This window comes from Artemia franciscana, chromosome 16, assembly GCF_032884065.1.
Source record: "Artemia franciscana chromosome 16, ASM3288406v1, whole genome shotgun sequence".
Taxonomy (NCBI): Eukaryota; Metazoa; Arthropoda; class Branchiopoda; order Anostraca; family Artemiidae; genus Artemia; species Artemia franciscana.
In genome coordinates this window covers 28,356,907-28,382,522 of record NC_088878.1, presented here as the reverse complement: position 1 = coordinate 28,382,522, position 25,616 = coordinate 28,356,907, and the positions used below count along the sequence as shown (strand labels likewise).

Here is a 25,616-nt window from a genome sequence, read left to right as displayed (position 1 = left end):
TATTTAATACTATTAAAGGTACGCGTATGAAGGCAAACATTTGACAGGTTTCAGACATTTTAAAAAATTTTACGGAAGTGTTTGAATATGCAGACTATCAGAAGGATGTGTCAGTAATGTCATACCAACGGCTTATTGTGCTAAGCTCCAACTTCAGCAATATCTTAGGAAGAGTTCTGTTTTTGAAATGTAAGCACACAGGGCTTGTTGAACTAACGAAAAGACAAAATTTGCATCCTAATGCTGCTGCTTCTATTCATACTGCTATTGCTTCTCTTATTACTACTTCTGGTACTGCTTCTAAAGCTACTTTTACTGCAACTATTATTTTTACTATTACTAGTATTACTACTGGTCTTTCTATTTCTGCTACCAAAGCTTAGTGCATTAAGGTGAAAAATTTGGGGAATATTAAAACTATATTGAAAATATGCCCCATTGAAATAACTTTGTAAAAATAAAACTTGCAGATTTAGTTAGGTAAGAAATAAAAAAAAATCTAGTCATATCTCTTACTACTTTAAAAGTTTTTCATTCATGTTGGTAATACGTTTGATTTTGTTTTCATTTTAATTAGAACACACAAGCTCCCTTTATCTTTTTTTTGGGTGCTTAGTCTTTGGCTGAGATTACAACGAGAGGAGAGTGATTGGAGTCGTTTATTTAGCCTGTATCTGCACCTCTGTAGACACTTGCATCCATGCCTAAGCTACTCCAATGTCTTCTGACAAGGAAGTGGTCAATCAGGGCTTTGGTGAAAACGTTGTTAGATCTTCAGGTGACAAGATGGAGCTTCTGGTGCGCGAACTGGATGTTCACCAGACATTGGTTATTATGTTTGGTAAGCTTAGCAGCCTCTCGCCGTTCTGGGATCTTTCTCTGATAATATAACGTTCAATCCCTCCTTCAGTTTTTGCATCTGATTTACCGACCCTTGCGTTAAAGTCACCAGCAACAAATAGTATGTTGCTTCCTAAGACAGAGTCAAGTATTCTCTGCAGCTCAAAGTAGAACACATCTTTGGCGTCATCAGGACTAACTCTGATAGGCGTGTAGACAGACAATGTAGTCACGTTACTAATCCGGCCTTTCAGTCTCAGGGCAGAGATTTCCTATTCGAGCTCTAATGTCAGCTTAAGCATCTCCATCCAAAGTTAGGACAGAACCAAGGTAACAGAACTATTCCATAGTCTCAATGGTTTCACCCTCTAAATGGATATCTGGGTGGTTTGGGGCGTTGGCTTTCATGACTTTTGTTTTAGACTTCTTGATCATGAGGCCAGCTTTCTTTGATGTACATTAGACATCGTTGACCATCTTTTATAGTTCAGCCAAAGAGATACTCATGAGATTCACATTGTCTGCAAAGTCAAGGTCTATCAGGGCGATTGGGCTGTCGTCTCTCTGACCGACAACAAACCCTTTGTAGGTGTAAAGCAAATCCGTTATTATCCACTCAAATATGTAATTGAACAGGGCCGGAAAAACAGGCCACCCCTGTTTGACCCCTGACGTAATGTCAAATTCCGTCGTTTCGCCATCAGCAGTTAGGACTCTTGTAACTGTAGACTCATGGGCTCCCTTGAGTATCTAAATCAGTTCCACTGGGACACTGTTTTCCATTATAATCTTTCAAAGCTCAGTCCTGACAAGGGATTCAAATGCGGCAACAAAAACAAATAAGGCGATGAAACCAGACAGTTGAAACCTCTCGCTCTGCTGTACGATAGGGCAGTAGGTAAGAATATGTTCCTGACAGCCCCTGCCAGGCCTGAAACCTGCTTTTTCTGATCAAGTCAACTTGTCTTGGGTGTCCTTGAAATGGTTTGGGACAATTATGCAAACAGCCTTCATGGCGTGGACTATTAGTGATATACCTCGGTGGTTTGAGCAGACTGCCCTGTCTCCCTTTTTATATACCAGCATAAGCACTGATAGTTTTCAATCTTTTGGGAATTTTTTTGTTGACCATACCTCAACTAGCAAGTCTTTCAGCTGACATAGTAGTGTGGGGGATGACTCATACATCTCTGCTGAGATGTCATCCTCTCTAAGGGTTTTGTTATTTTTCATGTTTTTCAGCACCAACGGAACACTAGCAAATGACGGTGGCTGTAGGTCTATCTGGTAGGTCTCCTTCAGTGAATTCTGGAAATCCAGTGGATCATACAAAGCGTTGGGGGATTAAGGCTCAGAGACATGTTCTTTTCATCTCTTAAGGCGGTCTTTTTGTGTCTGAATAAGGCTGCCCATTTTGTCTTTTAGTGAGTCTGTGGAGATGGGCAACTTGCCTGTCGCTTCCCTCAGCAGCTTGAATGTTTTCCTTAGGTTATGCGATTCTGCTGCTTGTTGCATTTCAGAAGTCATTTGCTACCAAAATTTCCCCTGTCACTATGAGTTAACTGCTTTACCAGCTTGCGAGCATTTTTAGGGGCTCCTTAGGGATATTGAAAAGGGTTTGTTTGTTTTCCATTAGCTCAATTGTTTTGTCCAAGATCCAGAGCATTTGTTTCCTCTTGGTGTGACCAAGAACCTGTTCAACAACCTCTTGAGTCATGACTTTCAGCTTGTGCCATTGGTTTTTGATGTCAGTGAAATCATTAGGGGCCTCAAATCGATTGCTAAGCTGTAGCTCAAAATCATCCATGATTTGTAGACTCAGTAGTTTTGATACATCAAACCTATTGGTCTTTATCTTTTTTGTGGGCGCTTAGTCTTTGGCTGAAATTAAAATGAGAAGAAAGTGATTGGAGTCATTTATTTAGCCTGTATCTGCACCTTTGTAGACACTTGCATCCATATGTAAGCTACTCCAATGTCTTCTGACAAGGAAGTGGTCAATCTGGGCTTTGGTGACAACGTTGTTAGATCTTCAGGTCACAAGATGAAGCTTCTGGTGCTCGAACTGGATGTTCACCAGACATTGGTTATTATGTTTGGTAGGCTGTAGCAGCCTCTCGCCGTTCTGGCATCTATCTCTGATAATATAACGTCCAATCCCCCCTTCTGTGATTGCATCTGATTTACCAACCCTTGCGTTAAAGTCACCAGCAACAAATAGTATGTTGCTTCATGAGACGGAGTCAAGTATTCTCTGGAGCTCAAGGTAGAGCACATCTTTGCGGTCATCAGGACTATCTCTGATAGGCGTGTAGACAGACAATGTGGTTACGTTACTAATCTGGCCTTTCAGTCTCATGGTAGAGATTCTTGCTGACACTGGTTGCCAAGAGATGATAGCTGATGCAGCAATTGGGTTCAGAAGTAACCCGACTCAATGGAGAGTGCTTCCATCAGTCAGTCCAGATTTGTAAAATTCCTATGTTTCTGAGTCTGTGAGGTCAATTGATTTGGTCAGTATGTTGTTCAATCTAGTCTCAGAAAGGCAACGTATATTGAGAACATACTTTTTCATTTCATTAGCAAGGAGCATCTGAGTTGACTCGGCCTTGCAACTTCTTACGTTCCAAAAACCAGCTTTAAGTTTTTGGTGGGGATGATTAGCCCATTTCTTGAATCAGGCATCATCCACTTCAATTACTGCAGACGCCATAGTATTGATCTCTGCCTCTGAATCTTCTGTATCCATTAATGTTTAATGGGAATTTTATTGACCAGCAGCTCCCCTAACTTCTTGTGCCCTGTTGTGTTAGCTGTTCTGTCGGTTGGGCTAGGCAACCAACAAAACGTTTCAACATTCTACCGCAATGAGGTGCAATTTAGGGCTCTCAGCTAGCTTCACTAGGGACAGGAGTGTGAATAATAGCTACGATGTCCCAACCTTAGCTTGGAGCACTTGAGGTTTATCAGGCCCTATTTCCCCCTAGGATAAAGGAAAATTTTCCTTTATAAACCGACCATATTAGTGATAACAAGAATAAATGAAAGTCATATTTGAATTTGAAATTCGATTCTGATTCTAAAGACATGTCTATTTCTTAGATATCTCAATATTCTAATAATCAAAAAAATTTCCATTAGTTGTCACACACAACTTTAACAACAAAAAGAGAGTAAAATTAACAATGCAAGAATCTGCTTCTTATTTTTAAGCCCATCTGTTTTGAGCAAGCTGAGCTAATACTCAACACATTAGCCAGCTTGGAAAAACAATCCATGATGGGCTATAATAAATGAGGGTGAAAATAATAAATTCAACATTTTCAGGTTGTTCAGTACTTCCATAACTGAATACATATTACCGCCCTTATTATATAACTTGGGTAATTATATCTGAAATAGAGAGTAAAGATTGAAGTGGAAAACAGAAAAATAAATGGAGCCTTCTCTAGATCTGAATTGGAGTGGATTAAAGAAAATGCTGAGATGATGATCCAAATGCTGAGATGTATTTTCTCAAACATGATTCAAGTTATGGATGAAGTAAATAATTTCCTTCTTCACAAGAAAATAATAGCCTATAATCAGCTTAATAAACAGGTTTACATTCAGATTAGGATATTGGATGGTCAGTGCAAAATAGGGCTCAAGTGTGAAATTGGGCTTACAAAGAAAACACAGATAAGGGGTCCAGTATTATAAGTAAATTGTATACCAAAAGGAGGATTCTTTGGGTTAACAATACAATACTATGGAATGTAAAGTCTTGCATACTCAATATAAAATGGGACTGTCCCAAATTTCAAGGGGGTTTTACCCTGTTAATCCTTCCCTCTGAACATCTTTAAGTTCAACTTTAATTAACTCAATAGGCTGCTTATATTTTACTAACGAATACCAGCTTTTAAAATAGCCCCTTTTCCAATGTGAGAGGAGCTGTCTCCCCATGCTAACTCCTTAGCTTATAATAGTCAGATCTACAGATCTTTATGAGTCACTAAGTTGGTTGAAAAGTGCTCATTAGCATTCATACTCTGTTGCCAAATACAGCAAATACTTAAGTTGCAATCCCATTTCATAGCTTAAACAAGTGTCAATTTGAAACTATTTAGGATGGGTAAGTAAAATGTTGCTTTTTAAAACCTAGAAGGATACAGATTTACTATTATTTTTAATTTGTCAAAGAGTATTTCTCAGAGAATACACCCGAAAATGATAGTTTTCAAACTTTAGGAAAAAATAGGGCACACAAACACTCTCCTCCCCCTTCCTTATTTGAGACCTCTGAATTCCAGTTCCCATTCAAAAGGATCACTTTTTATTGACGATCTATTACGATGGACTCTTTACAAGTTCCAGTTCCAAAATTTGTATACAGGGTATATAAACTGCCAATTGTTCCTTTCACCCCCTTTAATCCCCAAAAAGTATCTTCGGATAATAAGAAATCCTTTGTTCTTATCTCTAATCAAATTCTAAAAATAAAGAAGTCTTCCTATGAATTAAAAACCAATAATCCCAATAAAATTTCTTAATTCAATTGATAGGTTTTGAGAATTACGGGTACTTCAGCTACATATCTCCAGCAGCTTAAGGCCAATAGGCCATTCGGTACCAAAATGTTTCTTCCCACTCACTCCTGCACACTTTAAAACAAATGATGGGTAACCTCTTTTTGTTTTCTTCATTATTGATTAGTAATCACTAATCAATTTGTCTCCTCTTTGCCTTTCCTCTAATCACTTTTGTTGAAGTAGAAGCCTTAAAACCTTTCTATCAATGTGCCAAGGCAGGTTAGAATTCAGGATTGCAGTGTAGGTGTGTGGTAGGTTAGCCATGAAGCAGAGGTGCTTAAGGGAAATAGTCTCCACACTGAGTGGCTGATAGTCAAATAAGACATGCTGGATAGTTTCATCAGATGAGAAGCAGACATGGCATAGAGGGGAGTGATGTAACTTCCAATTAAATAACAAACTATTGATAAGAAAGGCACCTGATTTCAGACAGTACTATAGCACTGTGTAATTTAGTATGAAAAAAAGAAAAAATCAATTTACTGTGATCAACATTAGATTTTGTCTAATAATGTCTAGTGAATTGAAATCAGAGGAAGGACTTGGGTTTAACAAAGAAGCATTGGCTACTAGTAAATCAGCAGTATCATTATATTTGATGCCTTTACTTTGAACAATTTTGGCAACAAATCTGGTTACCTCTGGCCTGAAGGTTCAGAAGCTGTCTTCTGATGTTGAATAAGTCCTTATAATTGGCAATTCTATTTGTTTCAGCAATAGTGTTACCAATTCAGAGTCAAAAAGGCAAAGAATAGTCTCATCTATGATGCTATGATTTTATAAGAACATCTGGGGCCAGGCAAATGGCGCGTAATTAAGTCGACAAAATCGAATATCCCAGGGGAAGTGGTACATAAAGGTTTTGGTCTAGCAATGGAATACATAATCCTGTTGTCTGACCTGGATAGATCCATCTGAAGAGATTTTCTTGTGATTAGGGTACAAATTCCAAATATATTCAGCTAGAATAGCCTGGATCATAAAATTAAACCTTAAAGGTTACAAAAGGTCAAGAGTAACAGTTGGTGGTGAGCATCTGTCTCTTATTTTATTTCCTATTCTCATTTGAAATTACTAAAACAAATTCAAAAACCCCAATAAGGCCTGCACCTCCTCCCTTCTGGATTTCGATAAATACAAGGGGTTACCCAGTCTGAGGAATCATGCAAAACAGGAGGCATATGCCACCTCAAATTCACTTGAACATTTCAATTCTAATGTAACCAAGAAAAAAAAGAATGGCTGTCCCAATATTTTTTTTAATGCTGATTTGCAAGGGAATCAGGCCTGAAAAGGCTAACAGTCATATTGGCCCTAGTTGATTTTTAACAGCTTATCACTTGCTGACATAAGCTGATTTAAATCCATAAGTAAAATGTTATAGCTTAAAATTATAGCAGATCAGGTGTCTTCACTGAATATTTAAATTTAGCTTAAAATCTAAATTGGGCCTATAAGGCTTTCAAACTACTATTGTTCTCTGTGGAGCCAGTTCATATTAAAGGGGTGGTTGTTAAACTCGAGAACTCATTTGGTTGGATATGATAGAATGAATGAATGACTGTATTTAAAGCCATTTTTCATGCCGTATACATACATATATAACAATTAACAAACTAAATTATGTAACAATCGACTTTCGAATAACAAGACCCTTCTGGACAAAATTTGCCATTGCTACTATATTTATTTTCGACGTCAAATTCAAAGTTACAAGAAGGGGCTCATGACCATCCACCCCAAGAAAGCAACCTCTTAGCTCATTTAGCCACTGACACCTGAAAAGAAAATGGTTTATCAAACAGTTCGTGGTAACGAACTGTAGTAAGGAGCGACCCGGCTCAATAGTAACCAAAACTCTAAAAAATGGAATTTTGATACCAATAGCTACATCAAAAGAATCGCATTTTAATGCTGGTTTTAAATATATAAGTATCATCAAGTTTAGTCTTACCTATCAAAACTCACGAGCCTGAGAAAATTTGCGTTATTTTAGAAAATAGGGGGAAACACCCCCTAAAAGTCATGGAATCTTAACGAAAATCACACCATCAGATTCAACATATTAGAGAACCTTACTGTAGAAGTTTCGAGCTCCTATCTACAAAAATGTGGAATTTTGCATTTTTTGCCACAAGGCAGATCACGGTTGCGTGTTTATTTGTTTTTTTTGTTGTTTTTTTTTTTTTTTTTCTTTTTCCCAGGGGTGATCGTATCGACCCAGTTGCCCTAGAGTGTTGCAAGAGGGCTCATTCTAACGGAAATGAAAAGTTCTAGTGCCCTTTTTAAGTGACCAAAAAAATTGGAGGGCACCTAGGCCCCCTCCCAAGCTAATTATTTTCCCAAAGTCAACGGATCAAAATTGTAAGATAGCCATTTTATTCAGTGTAGTCGAAAAACCTTATAACTATGTCTTTGGGGACGAATTACTCCCCCACAGTCCCCGTGGGAGGGGCAACAAGTCACAAACTTTGACCTGTGCTTACATATAGTAATGGTTATTGGGAAGTATACAGGCGTTTTTAGGAGGATTTTTTTGGTTAGGGGGAGGGGTTGAGAAGAGGGGGATATGGTGGGGGAACTTTCCATCGAGAATTTGTCATGGGAGAAGAAGATTTCCATGAATGGAGAGCAGGATTTACAAGCATTATTAAAAAAAAAACAATTAAAAAATAAATGTGAAAAAGCTTTTCAGCTGGAAGTAAGGAACAGCAATAAAACTTAAAACAAACAGAAATGATTACCCATATGAGGGGCTCACCTCCTTCTAATACCTCGCTCTTTACGCTAAAGTATTTTTAGTAATTTCAACTATTTATTCTACGGCTTTTGAGATTCAGGGGTCATTCTTAATGAATTGGGATAAAATTTAAGCTTTAGTGTAAAGAGCGAGGTACTGACGATGGGGCAAATCCCCTCATATATGTAATAAAAATATGAGAATACAAAAGTTCTTTACGTAAGCTAATTTATAAGTTACGTAAATCTTTTACCAATAAAAATATTCGTAAAAAATTAAAAGTTCTAGTTGCTTTTTTAATTAACCAAAAAATTGGAGGGCAAATAGGCTTCGTCCCCCGCTCTTTTTTTCTCAAAATCATTCGATCAAAATTACGAGAAAGCTATTTAGCAAAAAAAAAAAAAAAATGCAAATTTCGTTTTGATTATTCCTCTGCGGAGAGCCAAAATCAAAACATGCATTGATTCAAAAACGTTCAGAAATTGAATAAAAAAAAAAGTTTTTTTAACTGGAAGTAAGGAGCAACATTAAAACTTAAAACGCACAGAAATTACTTCGTATATGAAAGAGGCTGCTACCTCATCAACGCCCCGCTCTTTACGCTAAAATTTTTTACTGTTTTAAAAAGAAGAATTGAGAGAAAGAGTCAAACTTTAGCGTAAAGAACGGGGCGTTGATGAGGTAGCAGCCTCTTTCATATATGAAGTAATTTCTGTGCGTTTTAAGTTTTAATGTCGCTCCTTACTTCCAGTTAAAAAAACTTGTTTTTTTTTATTTAAATTTTATTTTTATTTTCGTATATGAAAAAAAATAATGTAACAAGAGGTCTGACAAGATCGATAGGTTGTCTCCAGTTCTTGCCACAATTGTCCAGCTCTTGTTGGGCTTGTTTTCTTTTTCTGAGGAAAGGAACAATTTTTGAATTCTATAATGATCGTAAAAATATCGACTTTTCAGTAATGGGAAGGAGGACTAAAATACCCGTCAGAGCTTGCGGTCTGATGCATGATGCCACTGGTCAACCTGACTCAGGTTTTTTCGTAGGGTTGTGTCTGTTAAATTCGGAAGAAAAAGGAATCTTTTACCTTTATATTGATTCCCTTGAAAACACCTGACCATGTCCCTTTTGATTTTTGTTTTTCCTTTCTTTCCCGTGTTTTTTTTTTCTTTTTTTAAGACCGGAGAATACAAATGTTCTAATAGCCATTTCCTGGATTTCGTTATAGTATGAAATTTATCGTGCACCGTTTCTCCATGTCATTAGTTTAAACTTCGCTCTTTACTCCATATGTAAAAGGTATTTTTTGTCCGCGTAAAAACTGCAGAAGTTGTAGGAAACTCTATTTCAGAGTTGTGCTGAAGCGAAACTGATAAAAATTATGTCCTCTTCATAGGAATATAAATCCATTGTGGGACGATAACCTCCGAAACAGTGCCGAATGGTTGTTGATTCCCTGGGCAAACTGCTGTTTGGTGCCCCTTGTAAAAATATAGGGGTATCATAGGGATCTTCATAGGGATATAAATCCATGGTGGGACGATAACCTCCGAAACAGTGCCAAATGGTTGTTGATTCCCTGGGCAAACTGCTGTTTGGTGCCCCTTGTAAAAATATAGGGGTATCATAGGGATCTCTATGATTAGCAAAGAGTGCCTCTTCGCCAATCATACAGAATGAAACTTCTCGCAGGACTTGTGATTTCAACAAGGTTTACCTTTCTGCTAAATTATATCTGTGTAAAGAAGAAAGAAAAAAAAAGAAAATAGAATTAATTGTATGCCACCATTAAAAAAAATGAATTTTAATGTTTGGGTTGACCAATCTTTGAGCACGACAAATTAGGATGGGAGGGATTTTTATTGTTCTGTGTGCAGGTATGCCAACGAAGACTACAAACTTCGATCCTTACTACGAATTGCGGTTTTTGCATGGGGGTAAATCTAATTCCTCAAAGAAGTACATTTTTAGGAATTGTATATTATTATGCTTAAACAATCAAACAGTTCGTGGTAACGAACTGTAGTAAGGAGCGACCCGGCTCAATAGTAACCAAAACTCAAAAAAATTGAATTTTGATATCAATTGCTACATCAAAAGAATCGCATTTTAATGCTGATTTTAAATATATAAGTTTCATCAAGTTTAGTCTTACCCATCAAAAGTTACGAGCCTGAGAAAATTTGCCTTATTTAAGAAAATAGGGAGAAACACCCCCTAAAAGTCGTAGGATCTTAACGAAAATGACACCATCAGATTCAACGTATCAGAGAACCCTACTATAGAAGTTTCAAGCTTCTATCTACAAAAATGTGGAATTTTGTATTTTTTGCCAGAAGACAAATCACGGGTGCGTGTTTATTTGTTTGTTTGTTTTTTTTTTTTTTTCTTTTCCCCAGGGGTCATCGTATGGACCAAGTGGTCCTAGAATGTCGCGAGAGGGCTGATTCTAACGGAAATGAAAAGTTCTAGTGCCCTTTTTAAGTGGCCAAAAAAATTGGAGGGCATCTAGGCCCCCTCCCACGCTCATTTTTTCCCAAAGTCAACAGATCAAAATTTTGAGATAGCCATTGAGATAGCCATTGACTTTTTCCCGACAACTCCCCCCCTAAAAAATACATTGTAACAGTGTATTTTTTGTTTGGTGTTTTAATGTTTGCTCAGTGTTGCTCTATTGTTGTATCTTCACTATTAATTTGTTCTTAAACAACCATAGTACGATAATTTGCACAATAAAATGTGAAATCTATCTGCTTTCGCACTCAAATTATTTTTATTTCCAGATAGTCTAAAAATACTCCATTTATGCGGGATTAAAATATTTTGCAAGTAATTGCTTCGTTTTCTCATATAGAAGAGATTAAAACACCTTTTCATAAATACTTCACAGAGATGTAACACGTAGCCAACTGACGCGAACGTAGGGTTTTGTTTAAAGGTGTGTGGGGTAAACCTTCGAAAAAATACAGAATGGGCATTTTACGTAATATATTAGATCCTATTGGGAAAATCTAAAAAATGTGTTTTTTTGGTGCCACAGACTTAACAAAAATAGCTCCTCCCATGTGAATGGGCACACGTAAAATTATAGCTTAGTATTTCAGTTCTCAAAATGTCTAAGAAGGTACATATTGGTTTGTTTAAGTTATCGAAGATGTATCCGATGTTTTACAAAAAGAATTGCAGGGGATTAAAAACAGATTCTAGGAAACCTTGTTGCTTTAATGAGACAGAATGTGGTAAATTCGTGGGAAAAAAAATATAAAAGCAGTAAAAGTCATAGAAAAAATTTTGATTCCGAAAACATAATACAAATTTCGGTTCGTAGAGTATTAAGTTTGTTGGGAAAATTAGCTTATCCAGAAAAAAACTCGCTAAAAACGAAAAAACCGTTGCTTTGTTGGTTTTTTTTTTCAAGTAAAGCTTACTAAGTGACGCTCACATAGTTACCCTACAAATCAGTTTGATGGATAAATAAATTTATGCCTTCTTACGCACTTTTCACAGTATTACTCGAACAAAATATAAGAGACATCAAAGTATAAAATTTTATTTTAAAAAAAGAACAAATTCAATCGGAATTTAATTTTAAGAAATGCACTTTTCACAGTATTACTCGAACAAAATATAAGAGGCATTAAAGTATAAAATTTTATTTAAAAAAAGAAAAATTAAATCAGAATTTAATTTTAAGAAACGCACTTTTCACAGTATTACTCGAACAAAATATAAGAGGCATCAAAGTATAAAATTTTATTTTAAAAAAAATTAAATCAGAATTTAATTTTAAGAAACGTACTTTTCACAGTATTACTCGAACAAAATATAAGATGCATCAAAGTATAAAATTTTATTTTAAAAAAAGAAAAATTAAATCAGAATTTAACTTTAAGAAACGCACGTTTCACAGTATTACTCGAACAAAATATAAGAGGCATCAAAGTATAAAATTTTATTTAAAAAAAGAAAAATTAAATCAGAATTCGGAATTTGAGAGACTTCTGGAATCATTCTGCAAATCAGAAGTGATACAGTATCTCAATCTCAGGTTTTCAAAGAGATATTCAATGGCCTTCACGGTTTTGAAATTAAATTATCTAGTTTTGGAGTTGGGGCATTTTGTTTTAATTTTATATTGTTAAGTAAGCTACGAAACGGAAGATTTTTCCTTGCATAAGCTTCTCGAAATTTCGCTTGCTTTCGAGCAACTTTTCTTTTCTGTTCTACAATATGTACAATATAATTATAATTACATACTTACAATATAATATACTCACAATATATTATATTACTTATATTAATATATTATATTAATAACATATTATAATTATATAATATAGTAATATATTATTAATATATATTATATATATTATATTATATGTTATATATTATTATATATTATTATTAATATATTATAATATAATATATATTATATATAATATACTTACAATATAATTAAAAAAATATCTTTTGCTGTAGTCTATAGACCACCGATCGCTTTGCAAAGGAGAAATTCAAAATGCATTAAATTGTTACTCAATAAGTACCGAAGACAAACTTTCGAGTTCATTCAAAGCTTATCTAAATAAAGAACATTATGAAGATCGCTTCAGCTAAGCCAAAAACTACGAAATTTATATGACCGGACACTTGTTCAGATACTAACAACAAAGTCCGTTGATCGACAGGCGTTGTAAAGAACAAAAAATACCATGTAGCCTATGTTCTCATAAGGACTGGAAATTTTTTTCCCCTTCCTCCAGTACAAACCTTGTAGTTTTTGTACCCTTCTCCCTGCCAAAAAACAAGTTTCAACTCAATCCCTCAACCGTATGAAACTTAATGACTTCATAACGAGGAAGACTAATTTGGCTTCAGGCTTCAGAAACCGTTTATTTTGACGCCGCATAATTTTTTCTAATCCGGAGGCTAGTGATTGGACACAGGTTACCTACATTTACATTATGACATTATATAGGTAGATTTATTAGAGACAAGTCATATCTTCTTGTTCGGTATCAGGTGCTAAGCATTTCTAACAAACCTGTTGATACTTTACAGCTCCCTTATCTTCCCACACTTTAATAATACTATTGATTTTTAAGTTTTGTTTTCTCTGCTTACTGAATTTGTTAAAGAGAAATGCCTCGAAAGATGTAAACTTTCTAGCAGAGTTTCATTGTAAATAATATTGTAATATCACTGGTTTTTGGCCCTTAGCATGTTATCTTACTTTTAGCTGACTGTGTGCTAAATTTAGTCTCTGTAGGCGTACCTCTACATTCCAATTAGAATGTGAAGAAGACTCAGATTAACAAGATTGGATGGAGTTAATACTAATAGCAAGGGGAACTGTCCAGAATATTTTGAGGGATTTACTTCTGAGAATTTGGCTCAATTATACGTATTTTACTCAGTTTCTTTGGATTTGCCAGAAACTAATTTTGTAAGTAAAATATAATCAAAACATAGTAACAGAGACCGGTTAGCGAATATTTTCATTTTACAGCTGCAGTTAATCTGAGAGAGAAAACGAGAGAGAGAGAGAGAGAGAGAGAGAGAGAGAGAGAGAGAGAGAGAGAGAGAGAGAGAGAGAGAAATAGAGAGAGAGAGAGAGAGAGAGAGAGAGAGAGAGAAAGAGAGAGAGAGAGAGAGAGAGAGAGAGAGAGAACGATAACTGCCGCACATTCAATAAAAACCTAAACAAAAAAATGTAACTAGTTCCACATTATCATACATAAATATGCCGAATCAGCTCTTTTAGGGAAGCTATAATTTTCGTATAGCCTATTTGTTCTAATCTGAAGGGTGTATTGGCGTGGTTGACCTTTTGTGACAAATTTATGAAAACGTTAGCAAAATCAAAACATCATTTTACATAAAAAAAAACAAATGGTAGCAATGGTTTTACGAAGTTTGTGAAATATATAATGTTTTTTTTTTCTTTCAGGGAAGGCAAGATATGACTCAACAGTCGTCACGAACTCCAGGATACACTACTACTCTTGGATTGCCTAAGGCTGAATTGAATTTTGCATCAGCTTTCAGCTACCACAATCATCCTCATCCTGCTCATGCGCCACACTCAGTCCACCAACAGTAGCCGCACCACCAGCAACAACAACACCAGCAGCAACAGAATCAGCAGCAACACCAGCTGCAACAAAATCGGAATTCGCCCATTAAAAGAGAAATCCCTCCTCAAGAAGTTAAGCATGGGGCTACGCCGAGAAGCTTAAATCGTGATAGTGAATCCTACTCTGGTCATACAGGATATATAGTCCATAATTACAAAACTGCAAGTCCTGGACCGAGTCAGACCCATAGAGGTTCTAGTCCTAGGCAAAGCCCGAACTTAGGTCCTATTCCATCTAAACCTGCCGAAAAACTGTCATACACATATCCAGCACCGTCTCGGACACCAACTGAAGCCTTTGATCAGGGTAGAATGTACCAAGACAGTCGAAGGTATAATTCAAGTCCAAATATTAGACAGAGTCCTAGTCCTGCTCAAACTCATCCTCAAACAATGCTTGCCCCCAAAAATCCAAGCCCAGGACTTAATTCAAATGTTCCATATAGACCTTCTCCTGGCATAACTACTGGGATCCCTGTTTTTCGACCTGCAGAAAGCTCCATTGCTTTGACAACAAAGCCTTCTCCTAGTCCTTCTCCATTGTCAAGATCATTTTACCCGGAAAGAACACCACCCCCGTCTCAGATATCATTGAAGCACCCATCCCCACAGATGGAACCTTTAGATCTTGGAAAAAAACCATGTTATGAAGATTCACAAGCAAAAAAGCAAAAATTAGAATCTCTCGAAGTTCTACCACCATCAAGAATGATTAGTGTCGCAGAGCTAATAAGTAGTACCCTAGACAAGGAAACTTCACAGCATCCCCAGCTGAGACGAGGCCTTAAAATCATCGATACAGACTCTAAAGGCAGCGTTTTAGCATTTACTGCCGATGTGAAAAGCAACGTTTCTCCTCCCAAAGATGGACGTGTACAACCACCTCAGTTTGCTTATCCTCGTGAACATGTTATAAGCGAACCAGTTATTTCTCGAGAACCGGTTCACCGTGAAACCCCTCGTGAGGCTCCTCGTGATCTGTCACGTGAGATGCACAAAGATTTCCGTGAGCAGCAGAGGGATTTACGACCTGTAAATAATGAGGCTAATAGAACTCATCGTGAATCCTCCACTGACCAAAGGGATATTGTTCAAGACATGTCCCGGAGTCGTGAATCCGTCTCATATCAGTCTGTGATAAATACACGTGATTTGCCGCGTGATCTTGTGATTGACCCACAAAAGAGTGATGTAAATCTAAATGAACCTAAACCAATCAAGATGGAAGTGAATTTGGAATCTGATGCTGCGCGCTTTTCTAAAGCTGAAGAGAATCTTGGACCAGGACAAGTTTTAGTTAAAGATGACATTGATATTAAGAAGGACCACACTGAAGCTGAATCGGTGTCTCCACCGCGGATAGAAACAAAGTCCGAAACCGATAGTTCGGCACCAGCTTCTACCAATGGCTCAGCTCAACCTGTGCGCAAGCTGAGAGCTGCTTGGCTTCAACGAATGGCCAACAATGATTCAGTTACTCCTAGTACAAAGCCTCTTGAAGAAGGAGGATTATCTGATCAGACTGTAGCTACTGATACTAAACCGGAAGTGACTACTGATAAAGATGATAAAAGGGCAAAAAAGGGAAAAAACGGAAAAAAGTCGGACTCGTCTGCAGAATCAGACGAAAGTGATAAGGAAAAAAAGACCGTACCAAATGATGTTACGTTACCGCCTAAAAGTTCAAAAAATCCATTTAACAAGCCAAGCGTCGCGTCATTAAAGAAATCTGGTGAGAGCTTCTTACAAGATAGTCCTTGTTATGAAGTAGCACCCCGATTAGGCAAATGTCGAGAATGCCGAATGGCACCCCCTCCAAAGGGAAAGAAAGTCGATTTAATACCCAACGCAAATATTTTCTGTCGCTTTTACGCTTTTCGAAGGCTAAGATATACAAAAACAGGTCAGTTAGCTGTTGCAGGTTTCTCTGATCCGGGGAAGGATCCCCAAGAGGTAAGTTTCAAAACGAATCGTTTCATATTTACAGAAAAATTTGGGATTCGTCAGACTTTCCACGTCAGGCAGTCATCTTAACATCGCTGAACTAAGTAAATCATATCTAGAACGATAAACCTACTAAATTAGCTATTTCACCGAAAGTCTTCACAAAAATCTTTTCAAAAACTTTTTGATAGAAACTGGGAATTTTTCCTTAAACAATTGTATTTTAGAATATGTGCTAGTTTAATTTTGAACCTATAAAATGGTTGTGAAGACTATTTTGGGGAAATTTTGGGCAGCAGAGAAATAAATCTCTTGTAAAAAATCGTTAGGGGTGGGAAGCATCACACCTAATTTTTTTTTCAAATTTGAATATAGTGAATATTTTAAATTTTACATGCTTCCCCGGCATTTCTTGTGGGGTTGGGTGGACTGAAATGAATAGAGAAGATTTTCAGCATGTTATGCATTGCTATAACCTTCCTCGGCTATGAAACGTTAGCCTGTGTAGACACTGCATGGGCTGATTAGGGACATAGGCTTGTGGCAAAAATTTAGGCGAGTAAAGTTCAAGCACGTAAAAGAAGTTTAAGAAAATCCCTGTCAATATCAAACAGTTCATGGTAACTAACTGTAGTAAGGAGCGACCCGGCTCAATAGAAACCAACACTCTAAAAAATGGAATTTTGATACCAATAGCTACATTAAAAGAATTACATTTTAATGCTGATTTTAAATATATAAGTTTCATCAAGTTTAGTCCTACGCACCAAAAGTTACGAGCCTGAGAAAATTTGTGTTATTTTAGAAAATAGGGGGAAACACCCCTAAAAGTCATAGAATTTTAACGAAAATTACACCATCAGATTCAGTGTATCAAAGAACCCTACTGTAGAAGTTTCAAGCTCCTATCTACAAAAATGTGGAATTTTATATTTTTTGCCAGAAGGCAGATCACGAATGCGTGTTTTTTTCTTCTTCTTCTTCTTTTTCCCAGGGGTGATCGTATCGACCCAGTTGTCCTAGAATGTTACGAGAGGGTTCATTCTAACGGAAATGAGAAGTTCTAGTGCCCTTTTTAAGTGACCAAAAAAATTGAAGGGCACCTAGGCCCCCTACCACGCCAATTATTTTCCCAAAGTCAACGGATCAAAATTCTGAGATAGCCATTTTATTCAACGTAGTCGAAAAACCTTATAACTATGTCTTTGGGGACGACTTACTCCTCCACAGTCCCCGTCGGAGGGGCTACAAGTTACAAACTTTGACCAGTGCTTACATATAGTAATGGTTGTTGGGAAGTGTACAGGTGTTTTCAGGAGGATTTTTTGGTAGGGGGAGGGGTTGAAAAGAGGGGGATATACTGGGGAAACTTTCCATCGAGGAAATTGTCATGGGGGAAGAAAATTTCCATGAAGGGAGCGCAGGATTTACTAGCATTATCAAAAAAAAACAATGAAAAAATAAATATGAAAAAGTTTTTTTTCAGCTGGAAGTAAGGAGCAATATTAAAACTTAAAACGAACAGAAATTTTTACCCATATGAGGGGCTCACCTCCTCCTAATACCTCGCTCTTTACGCTAAAGTATTTTTAGTAATGTCAACTATTTATTCTACGGCTTTTGTGATTCAGGGGTCATTCTTAATGAATTGGGCCAAAATTTAAGATTTAGAGTAAAGAGAGAGGTACTGACGAGGGGGCGAACCCTCTCATATGTGTAATAAAAACATGAGAATACAGAAGTTCTTTACGTAAGCTAGTTTATAAGTTACGTATATCTTTTACTAATAAAAAGATTCGTAAAAAATTAAAAGTTCTAGTTGCCTTTTTTATTAACCAAAAAATTGAAGGGCAACTAGGCTTCCTCCCCCGCTCTTTTTTCTCAAAATCATTCGATCAAAATTATGAGAAAGCCATTTAGCCAAAAAAAATAAAATAAAAAAAATGCAAATTTCGTTTTAATTATTTCTCTGCGGAGAGCCAAAATCAAAACATGCATTGATTCAAAAACGTTCAGAAATTAAATAAAAAAAACAAGTTTTTTCAACTGAAAGTAAGGAGCGACATTAAAACTTAAAACGAACAGAAATTACTTCGTATATGAAAGGGGCTGCTTCCTCATCAACGCCCCGCTCTTTACGCTAAAGTTTTTTACTGTTTTAAAAAATAGAGCTGAGAGAAAGAGTCATACTATAGCGTAAAGAGCGGGGCGTTGATGAGGAAGCAGCCTCTTTCATATACGAAGTAATTTATACGAAAATTTTATACGAAAGAGCTCATTTAGCAAATTGGACAAGTATACCGCATTTCCAGGTACACCTGTTTTTCCAAATACTGTGAAGAGGGAGACAGTTTGCTCGCACCTGCATCCAAGACCTCAGGGATTCATTTGGAATCCCTAATTTAAAATATAACTCTTCACCATAATTTTCTTTCACCTTATAGTAAGAACTTAAGCCTTCCGACTGGCTAAGGTCATTCCACCATTTCTGAATTTCTTGGTCTTCCAGCCTTGTTTGGATCTCTGACGGAAAGGCTTTTTGATCTGAGATTCACTAGTGGGATATTTCAAGTTCTAGTGTCCACTTTAGGAGTCAAAAGTGGCCTGTAGGCAGCCAAGTGTCTTCCTGCACCCTATGAACTACCACCCCAAGCACACCCAAAAAAAAAATTCAAGACAAGCATTTTGTTCAAACTAGTCTTAAGATCGAACAACTTCACCTCCAGAAATGGCAAGGTGCCCTGCAGTTACTGGGACAAGACCATAAATTTATGCAAATTGCCCTTTCACTACATAAAATTTTCATTATTGGGAGAGGGGGGGGAGTTTGATCCCAGGTCTCCAAAAAGGGGCATGTCTAGCCCCAGGTCTCAGATAAGGTTTTAAGATACTAAGGTAATATTTTCCACAGGATTAAGGGAGGGAAGGTTGAGCAAAAGCAAGACACACTATAGCCTATGTATAATTTTTTCAATAGGGATTATCAGCCATATCTAAAAAACATCAGAAGGTTTATGTTAAAATTTTTAGTGTACACAGGGCAGTATTGAAAAATGACTGGGGTGCACCCTTTTAAAAATCTTCTCCTTCAAAATACTGAATAAAATTTTGAAATAACCATGTTTCTTCAAGTAGGAAAAGGCCAAATATAAGCGATACCATGCCTACATAGTCTCTGGGGTAGATGATGGGAATTAGACAGTTTTCTTATTGTTTAAATACAGGCTATATTATTTTGAAGGGGGACAATGTATGATCCTGGTTATGACCAAATAGGCTAGGATATTAAGTTATAAATTCAGGATGCTGCAGATACTTGGCTCAAATCAGATCAAAGCTTTGAGATAGCCAGTTATCAGAATACCCAAAAGGTCAATAGCTATGCCTACTGAATGATATTCCATTCCTGGGGCAAGCATTGTAAATTGTGCAATTGTTTATTATTTACACAAAGAGTTCACTAGTGGGATGGCGGAAATGATTTTATTCTGGATGGGTTGGACAAAAAAATGCGTACAGGGTTAACCTACCCCCAGGACCTAGGGATGTAAGTTAAGCAAGGTGCTAATTACATATATGATTCAGTCAAAAAACTTAGATTGGTTCAATGTTTGGTCAAATTTGTTTGATATTGGAAAATTTCTCTTCGTAAAGTTTCTGCTTATAAAAATAACCCTACTCTTCTTAGTAAATTCTACCTGAATTTCTACCTGAATTCTACTAATTTCATGCGGAAGAATTCGCCTGAAAGAGTACCCGTAGCATGTTTCCATTTGAAAAAGACTCAAATTTCTCATTGTTTCCCAAATCTTCTTGGAAATCTTACCTCCGTAATTTCTTTTTTTTCCGGTAATCCTTCCTCCCACCATAAGGTGACTTCCATGGAAAATTTTCCCTTTGAAAATTTCTCCCGTGGAAAATCTCTCCCAAAGAAGAAATCACACAGACAATCAAAATCCCGCCAAAAATTCCACAAGAAAAATTTTGCACGAATGTTTTGATATACAAAATCGGTCAAAGAGAAAGTAAAAAAAATGAAAAGCATTTTGTAGAAAAATTCAAGTAAATTCCCCCACAGTAAAATTTATTCTTCGAAGTCCATCCCGAAAAATTTTGTCATCACACAAAAGTTTCCCCATGTAAAATTCTCCAGCAGATGATTTCCTCTCTCCTCCCCCCCCCAAAAAAAAAATAGTATGTACCTCCCATTGAAAGTACTATAAAAGGGCTATTCAGCTATGTTATCTCAAAATTTTGATTGGATGACTTTAGGAAAAAGGGGCGTGGGTGGAGAGTTAGTTGCTCTTCAGTCGTTTTTAGTTACTTAAAAGGGGGCACAATAATTTTTAATTCTGTATCACCCAAAAAAAATTACGGACAACAAAAACATTTGTGATTTTTTCTCCTGGAAAGGAAAAAAAAATTTTTGACTCTGAACTGGTAATACTATTGCTGAAACAAATAGAATTGCCAATTATAAGGACTTTTTCAACATTAGAAGACAGCGTCTGAACCTTCAGGCCAGAGGTAACCAGATTTTTTTCCAACATTTTTCAAAGTAAAGGCATCAAATATAATAATACTGCTGATTTACTAGTAGCCAATGCTTCTTTGTTAAGCCCAAGTCCTTCCTCTGATTTCAATTCACATGACATTATTAGACAAAATCTAATGTTGATCACAGTAAATCGATTTTTTCTTTTTTTCATACTAAATTACACACAGTGCTATATTACTGTCTGAAATCAGAAGCCCTTCTTATCAATAGTTTTTTATTTAATAGGAAGTTACATCACTCCCTCTATACCATGTCTGCTTCTCAACTGATGAAACTATCCAGCATGTCTTATTTGACTGTACGCCACTCAGTCTGGAGACTTTCCCTTAAGCACCTGTGCTTCATGGCTAACCTACCCCACACCTACACTACAATCCTGAATTCTAACCTGCCTTGTAACATTGATAGAAAGGTTTTAAGGCTTCTACTTCAACAAAAGTAATTCGAGGAATGGCAAAGAGTAGACAAATTGATGAGTGATTACTAATGAATAATGAAGACAACAAAAAGGGGTTACCCATCATTTGTTTTAGAGTGTGCAGGAATAGGTGGGAAGAAAAATATTGGTACCGAATGGCCTATTGGCCTTAAGCTGCTGGAGATAGATAGCTGAAGTATGCGTAATTCTCAAAACTTATCAATTGAATTAAGAGATTTTATTGGGATTACTGGTTTTTAATTCATAGGAAGAGTTCTTTATTTCCAGAATTTGATTACAGATGAGAACAAAGGATTTTTTATTATCCGAAGATACTTTTTGGGGATTAAAGGGGGTGAAAGGACCAATTGGCTGTTTATATACCCTGTATACAAATTTTGGAACTGGAACTTGTAAACAGTCCATGGTAATAGATCGTCAATAAAAATTGACCCTTTTGAATGGGAACTGGAATTCAGAGGTCTTAAATAAGGAAGGGGGAGGAGAGTGTTTGTGTGCCCTATTTTTTCTTAAAGTTTGAAAACTATTATTTTCGGGTGTATTCTCTGAGAAATTCTCTTTGACAAATTAAAAATAATAGCAAATCTGCATCCTTCTAGGTTTTAAAAAGCAACATTTTACTTACCCCTCCTCAATAGTTTCGAATTGACACTTGTTTAAACTATGAAATGGGATTGCAACTTAAGTATTTGCTGTTTTGTAGCAACAGAGTATGAATGCTAATGAGCAATTTTCAACCAACTTAGTGACTCATAAAGATCTATAGATATGACTATTCTAAGCTAATGAGTTAGCATGGGAAGACAGCTCCTCTCACATTGGAAAAGGGGCTATTTTAAAAGCTCGTATTAGTTAGTAAAATATAAGCAGCCTATTGAGTTAAGGGAAGTTGAACTTGAAGATGTTAATAGGGAAGGATTAACACGGTAAAACCCACTTGAAATCTGGGACAGTCCCATTTTGTATTGAGTATGCAAGACTTTACATTCCATAGTATTGTATTCTTAACCCAAAGAATCCTCCTTTTGGTAACAATTTACTTATAATACTGGACCCCTATCAGTGTTTTCTTTGTAAGCCCAATTTCACACTTGAGCCCTATTTTGCACTGACCGTCCAATATCCTAATCTGAATCTAAACCTGTTTATAAAGCTGATTATAGACTATTATTTTTTTGTGAAGAAGGAAATCATTTACTTCATCTATAACTTGAATTGTGTTTGAGAAAATACATCTCAGCATTTGGAGCATCATCTCAGCATTTTCTTTAATCCACTCCAATTAAGATCTAGAGAAGGCTCCATTTATTTTTCTGTTTTCCACTTCAATCTTTACTCTCTATTTAAGATATAATTAGCCAACTTATATAGTAAGGGCGGTAACATGTTTTCAGTTATGGAAGTATTGAACAATCTGAACATGTTGAATTTATTATTTTCACCCTCATTTATTATAGCCCATCATGGATTGTTTTTCCAAGCTGGCTAATGTGTTGAGTGTTAGCTCAGCTCGCTCAAAACGGATGGATCAGAATCGAATTTCAAATTCAAATATGACTTTCATTTATTCTTGTTATCACTAATATACTGGGCTTAATAAAGGAAGAATTTCCTTTATCCTAGGGGGAAATAGGGCCTGATAGAGCTCAGGTGCCCCAAGCTAAGGTTGGGACATCGTAGCTATTATTCACACTTCTGTCCCTTGTGAAGCTAGATGAGAGCCATAAGTTGCACCTCATTGCGGTAGAATGTTGAAACATTCTGCTGGTTGCCTAGCCCAACCAGCAGAACAGCTAACACAACAGGGCGCAAGAAGCTAGGGGAGCTGCTGGTCAATAAAATTTCCATGAAACAATAATGAATACAGAAGATCTAGAGACAGAGATCAATACTATGGCGTCTACAGTAGCTGACTTGGATGATGCCTGATTCAAGAAATGGGCTAATCATCTCCACCAAAAACTTAAAGTTTGTTCTTGGATCGTAAGAAGTTGCAATTCCGAATCAACTCAGATGCTCCTTGCTAATAAAATGAAAAAGTATGTTCTCAATATACGTTGCCTTTCTGAGACTAGATTGAACAACATACTGACCAAATCAATTGACCTCTCAGACTTAGAAACATATGAATTTTGCAACTCTGGACTGACTGATGGAAGCACTCTCCATAGAGTCGGATTACTTCTGAACCCAATTGCTGCATCAGCTATCATCTCTTGGCAACCAGTGTCAGCAAGAATCTCTGCCTTGAGACTGAAAGGCCGGATTAGTAACGTGACTACATTGTCTGTCTACACGCCTATCAGAGATAGTCCTGATGACACCAAAGATGTGTTCTACTTTGAGCTGCAGAGAATACTTGACTCTGTCTTAGGAAGCAACATACTATTTGTTGCTGGTGACTTTAACGCAAGGGTTGGTAAATCAGATGCAAACACTGAAGGAGGGATTGAACGTTATATTATCAGAGATAGATCCCAGAACGAGGAGAGGCTGCTAAGCCTACCAAACATAATAACCAATGTCTGGTGAACATCCAGTTCGAGCACCAGAAGCTCCATCTTGTGACCTGAAGATCTAACAACGTTTTCACCAAAGCTCAGATTGACCACTTCCTTGTCAGAAGACATTGGAGTAGCTTACGTATGGATGCAAGTGTTTACAGAGTTGCAGATACAGGCTAAATAAACGACTCCAATCACTCTCCTCTCGTTGTAATTTCGGCCAGAGACTAAGCACCCACAAAAAAGATAAAGGCCAATAGGTTTGATGTATCAAAACTACTGAGTCTACAAATCAAGGAAGATTTTGAGCTACAGCATAACAACCGATTTCAGGCCCTTAATGATTTCACTGACATCGAAAACAGATGGCACAAGCCTAAAGTCCTGACTCAAGAGGTTGTTGAAAAGGTTCTTTGTCACACCAAGAGGAAACAAATGCTCTGGATCTTGGACAAAACAATTGAGCTAATGGAAAACAAACAACCCCTTTTCAATATCCCTAAAGAGCCTCTAAAAATGCTCGTAAGCTGGTGAAGCAGTTAACTCATAGTGACAGGGAGAAATTTTGGTAACAAATGGCTTCTGATATGCAACAAGCAGCAGAATCGCATAACCTAAGGAAAACATTCAAGCTGCTGAGGGAAGCGACAGGCAAGTTGCCCATCTCCACAGACTCACTAAAAGACAAAATGGGCAGCCTTATTCAGACACAAAAAGACCACCTTAAGAGATGAAAAGAACATTTCTCTGAGCCTTAATACCCCAACGCTTTGTGTGATCCACCAGATTTCCAGAATGCACTGAAGGAAACCAACCAGATAGATCTACAGCCACCGTCATTTGCTGATGTTCCGTTGGCACTGAAAAACATGAAAAATAACAAAACCCTCAGAGAGGATGACATCTCAGCAGAGATGTATGAGTCATCCCCCACACTACTATGTCAGCTGAAAGACTTTCTAGTTGAGGGGTGGTCAAAAAAGTAATTCCCAAAAGATTGGAAACTATCAGTACTTATACTGGTATCTAGAAATTTTAACAAAAACAAAAGTCATGAAAGCTAACGCCCCAACCCACCCAGATATCCATTTAGATCTTTGTCTTGACACTAATTTCATATCTATTCCAAAGTGACTTCTTCATGCTTGTGAAGACAACCCAAGCCTCTCCTATTCGAGCTCTAACGTCAGCTTAAGCATCTCCATCCAGAGTTAGGACAGAACCAAGGTAGCAGAACTATTTAATAGTCTCAATGGTTTCACCCTCTAAATGGATATCTGGGTGGTTTGGGGCGTTGGCTTTCATGACTTTTGTTTTAGACTTGCTTATCATGAGGCCAGCTTTCTTTGATGTACATGAGACATCGTTGACCTTCTTTTGCAGTTCAGCCAAAGAGATACTCATGAGATCCACATTGTCCGCAAAGTTAAGGTCTATCAGGGCGATTGGGTTGTCTTCTCTCTGACCGACAACAAACCCTTTGTAGGTGTAAAGCAAATTCGCTATTATCCACTCGATTATGTAATTGAACAGGGCAGGAAAAACAGGCCACCCCGGGTTTGACCCCTGACGTAATGTAAAATTCCATCGTTTCGCCATCAGCAGTTCGGACTCTTGTAACTGTAGACTCATCGGCTCCCTTGATTATCTAAATCAGTTCCACTGGGACACTGTTTTCTACTATAATCTTTCAAAGCTCAGTCCTGACAAGGGAGTCAAATGCGGCAACAAAATCAATGAAGGCGATGAAACCAGACAGTTGAAACCTATCGCTCTGCTGTACAGGTTAAATTGCAAGACGCGAAATCCAAGGCTTAAAATCACGTTGAATTAAGACAATTAATAAATGTGTAGAAAAAAAAAACATAATAGATAGAGAAATA

General features: G+C 37.0%; 2 protein-coding genes across 2 annotated transcripts; one reads left to right on the top strand and one right to left on the bottom strand.

The window, feature by feature from the left end:
• Positions 1-3,197: 3,197 nt before the first annotated feature.
• On the top strand, positions 3,198-21,270 carry LOC136036821 (serine/arginine repetitive matrix protein 1-like). The gene is made up of 3 exons (XM_065719153.1): positions 3,198-3,296; positions 14,268-16,241; positions 21,199-21,270. The coding sequence occupies exons 1-3, from the start codon at positions 3,198-3,200 to the stop codon at positions 21,268-21,270; spliced, it is 2,145 nt and encodes a 714-aa protein (XP_065575225.1).
• A 3,699-nt stretch (positions 21,271-24,969) lies between these two features.
• LOC136036820 (uncharacterized) lies at positions 24,970-25,365 on the bottom strand. The gene has a single exon (XM_065719152.1). It carries the CDS (start codon positions 25,363-25,365, stop codon positions 24,970-24,972), a length of 396 nt encoding a protein of 131 aa, XP_065575224.1.
• Positions 25,366-25,616: the final 251 nt, after the last annotated feature.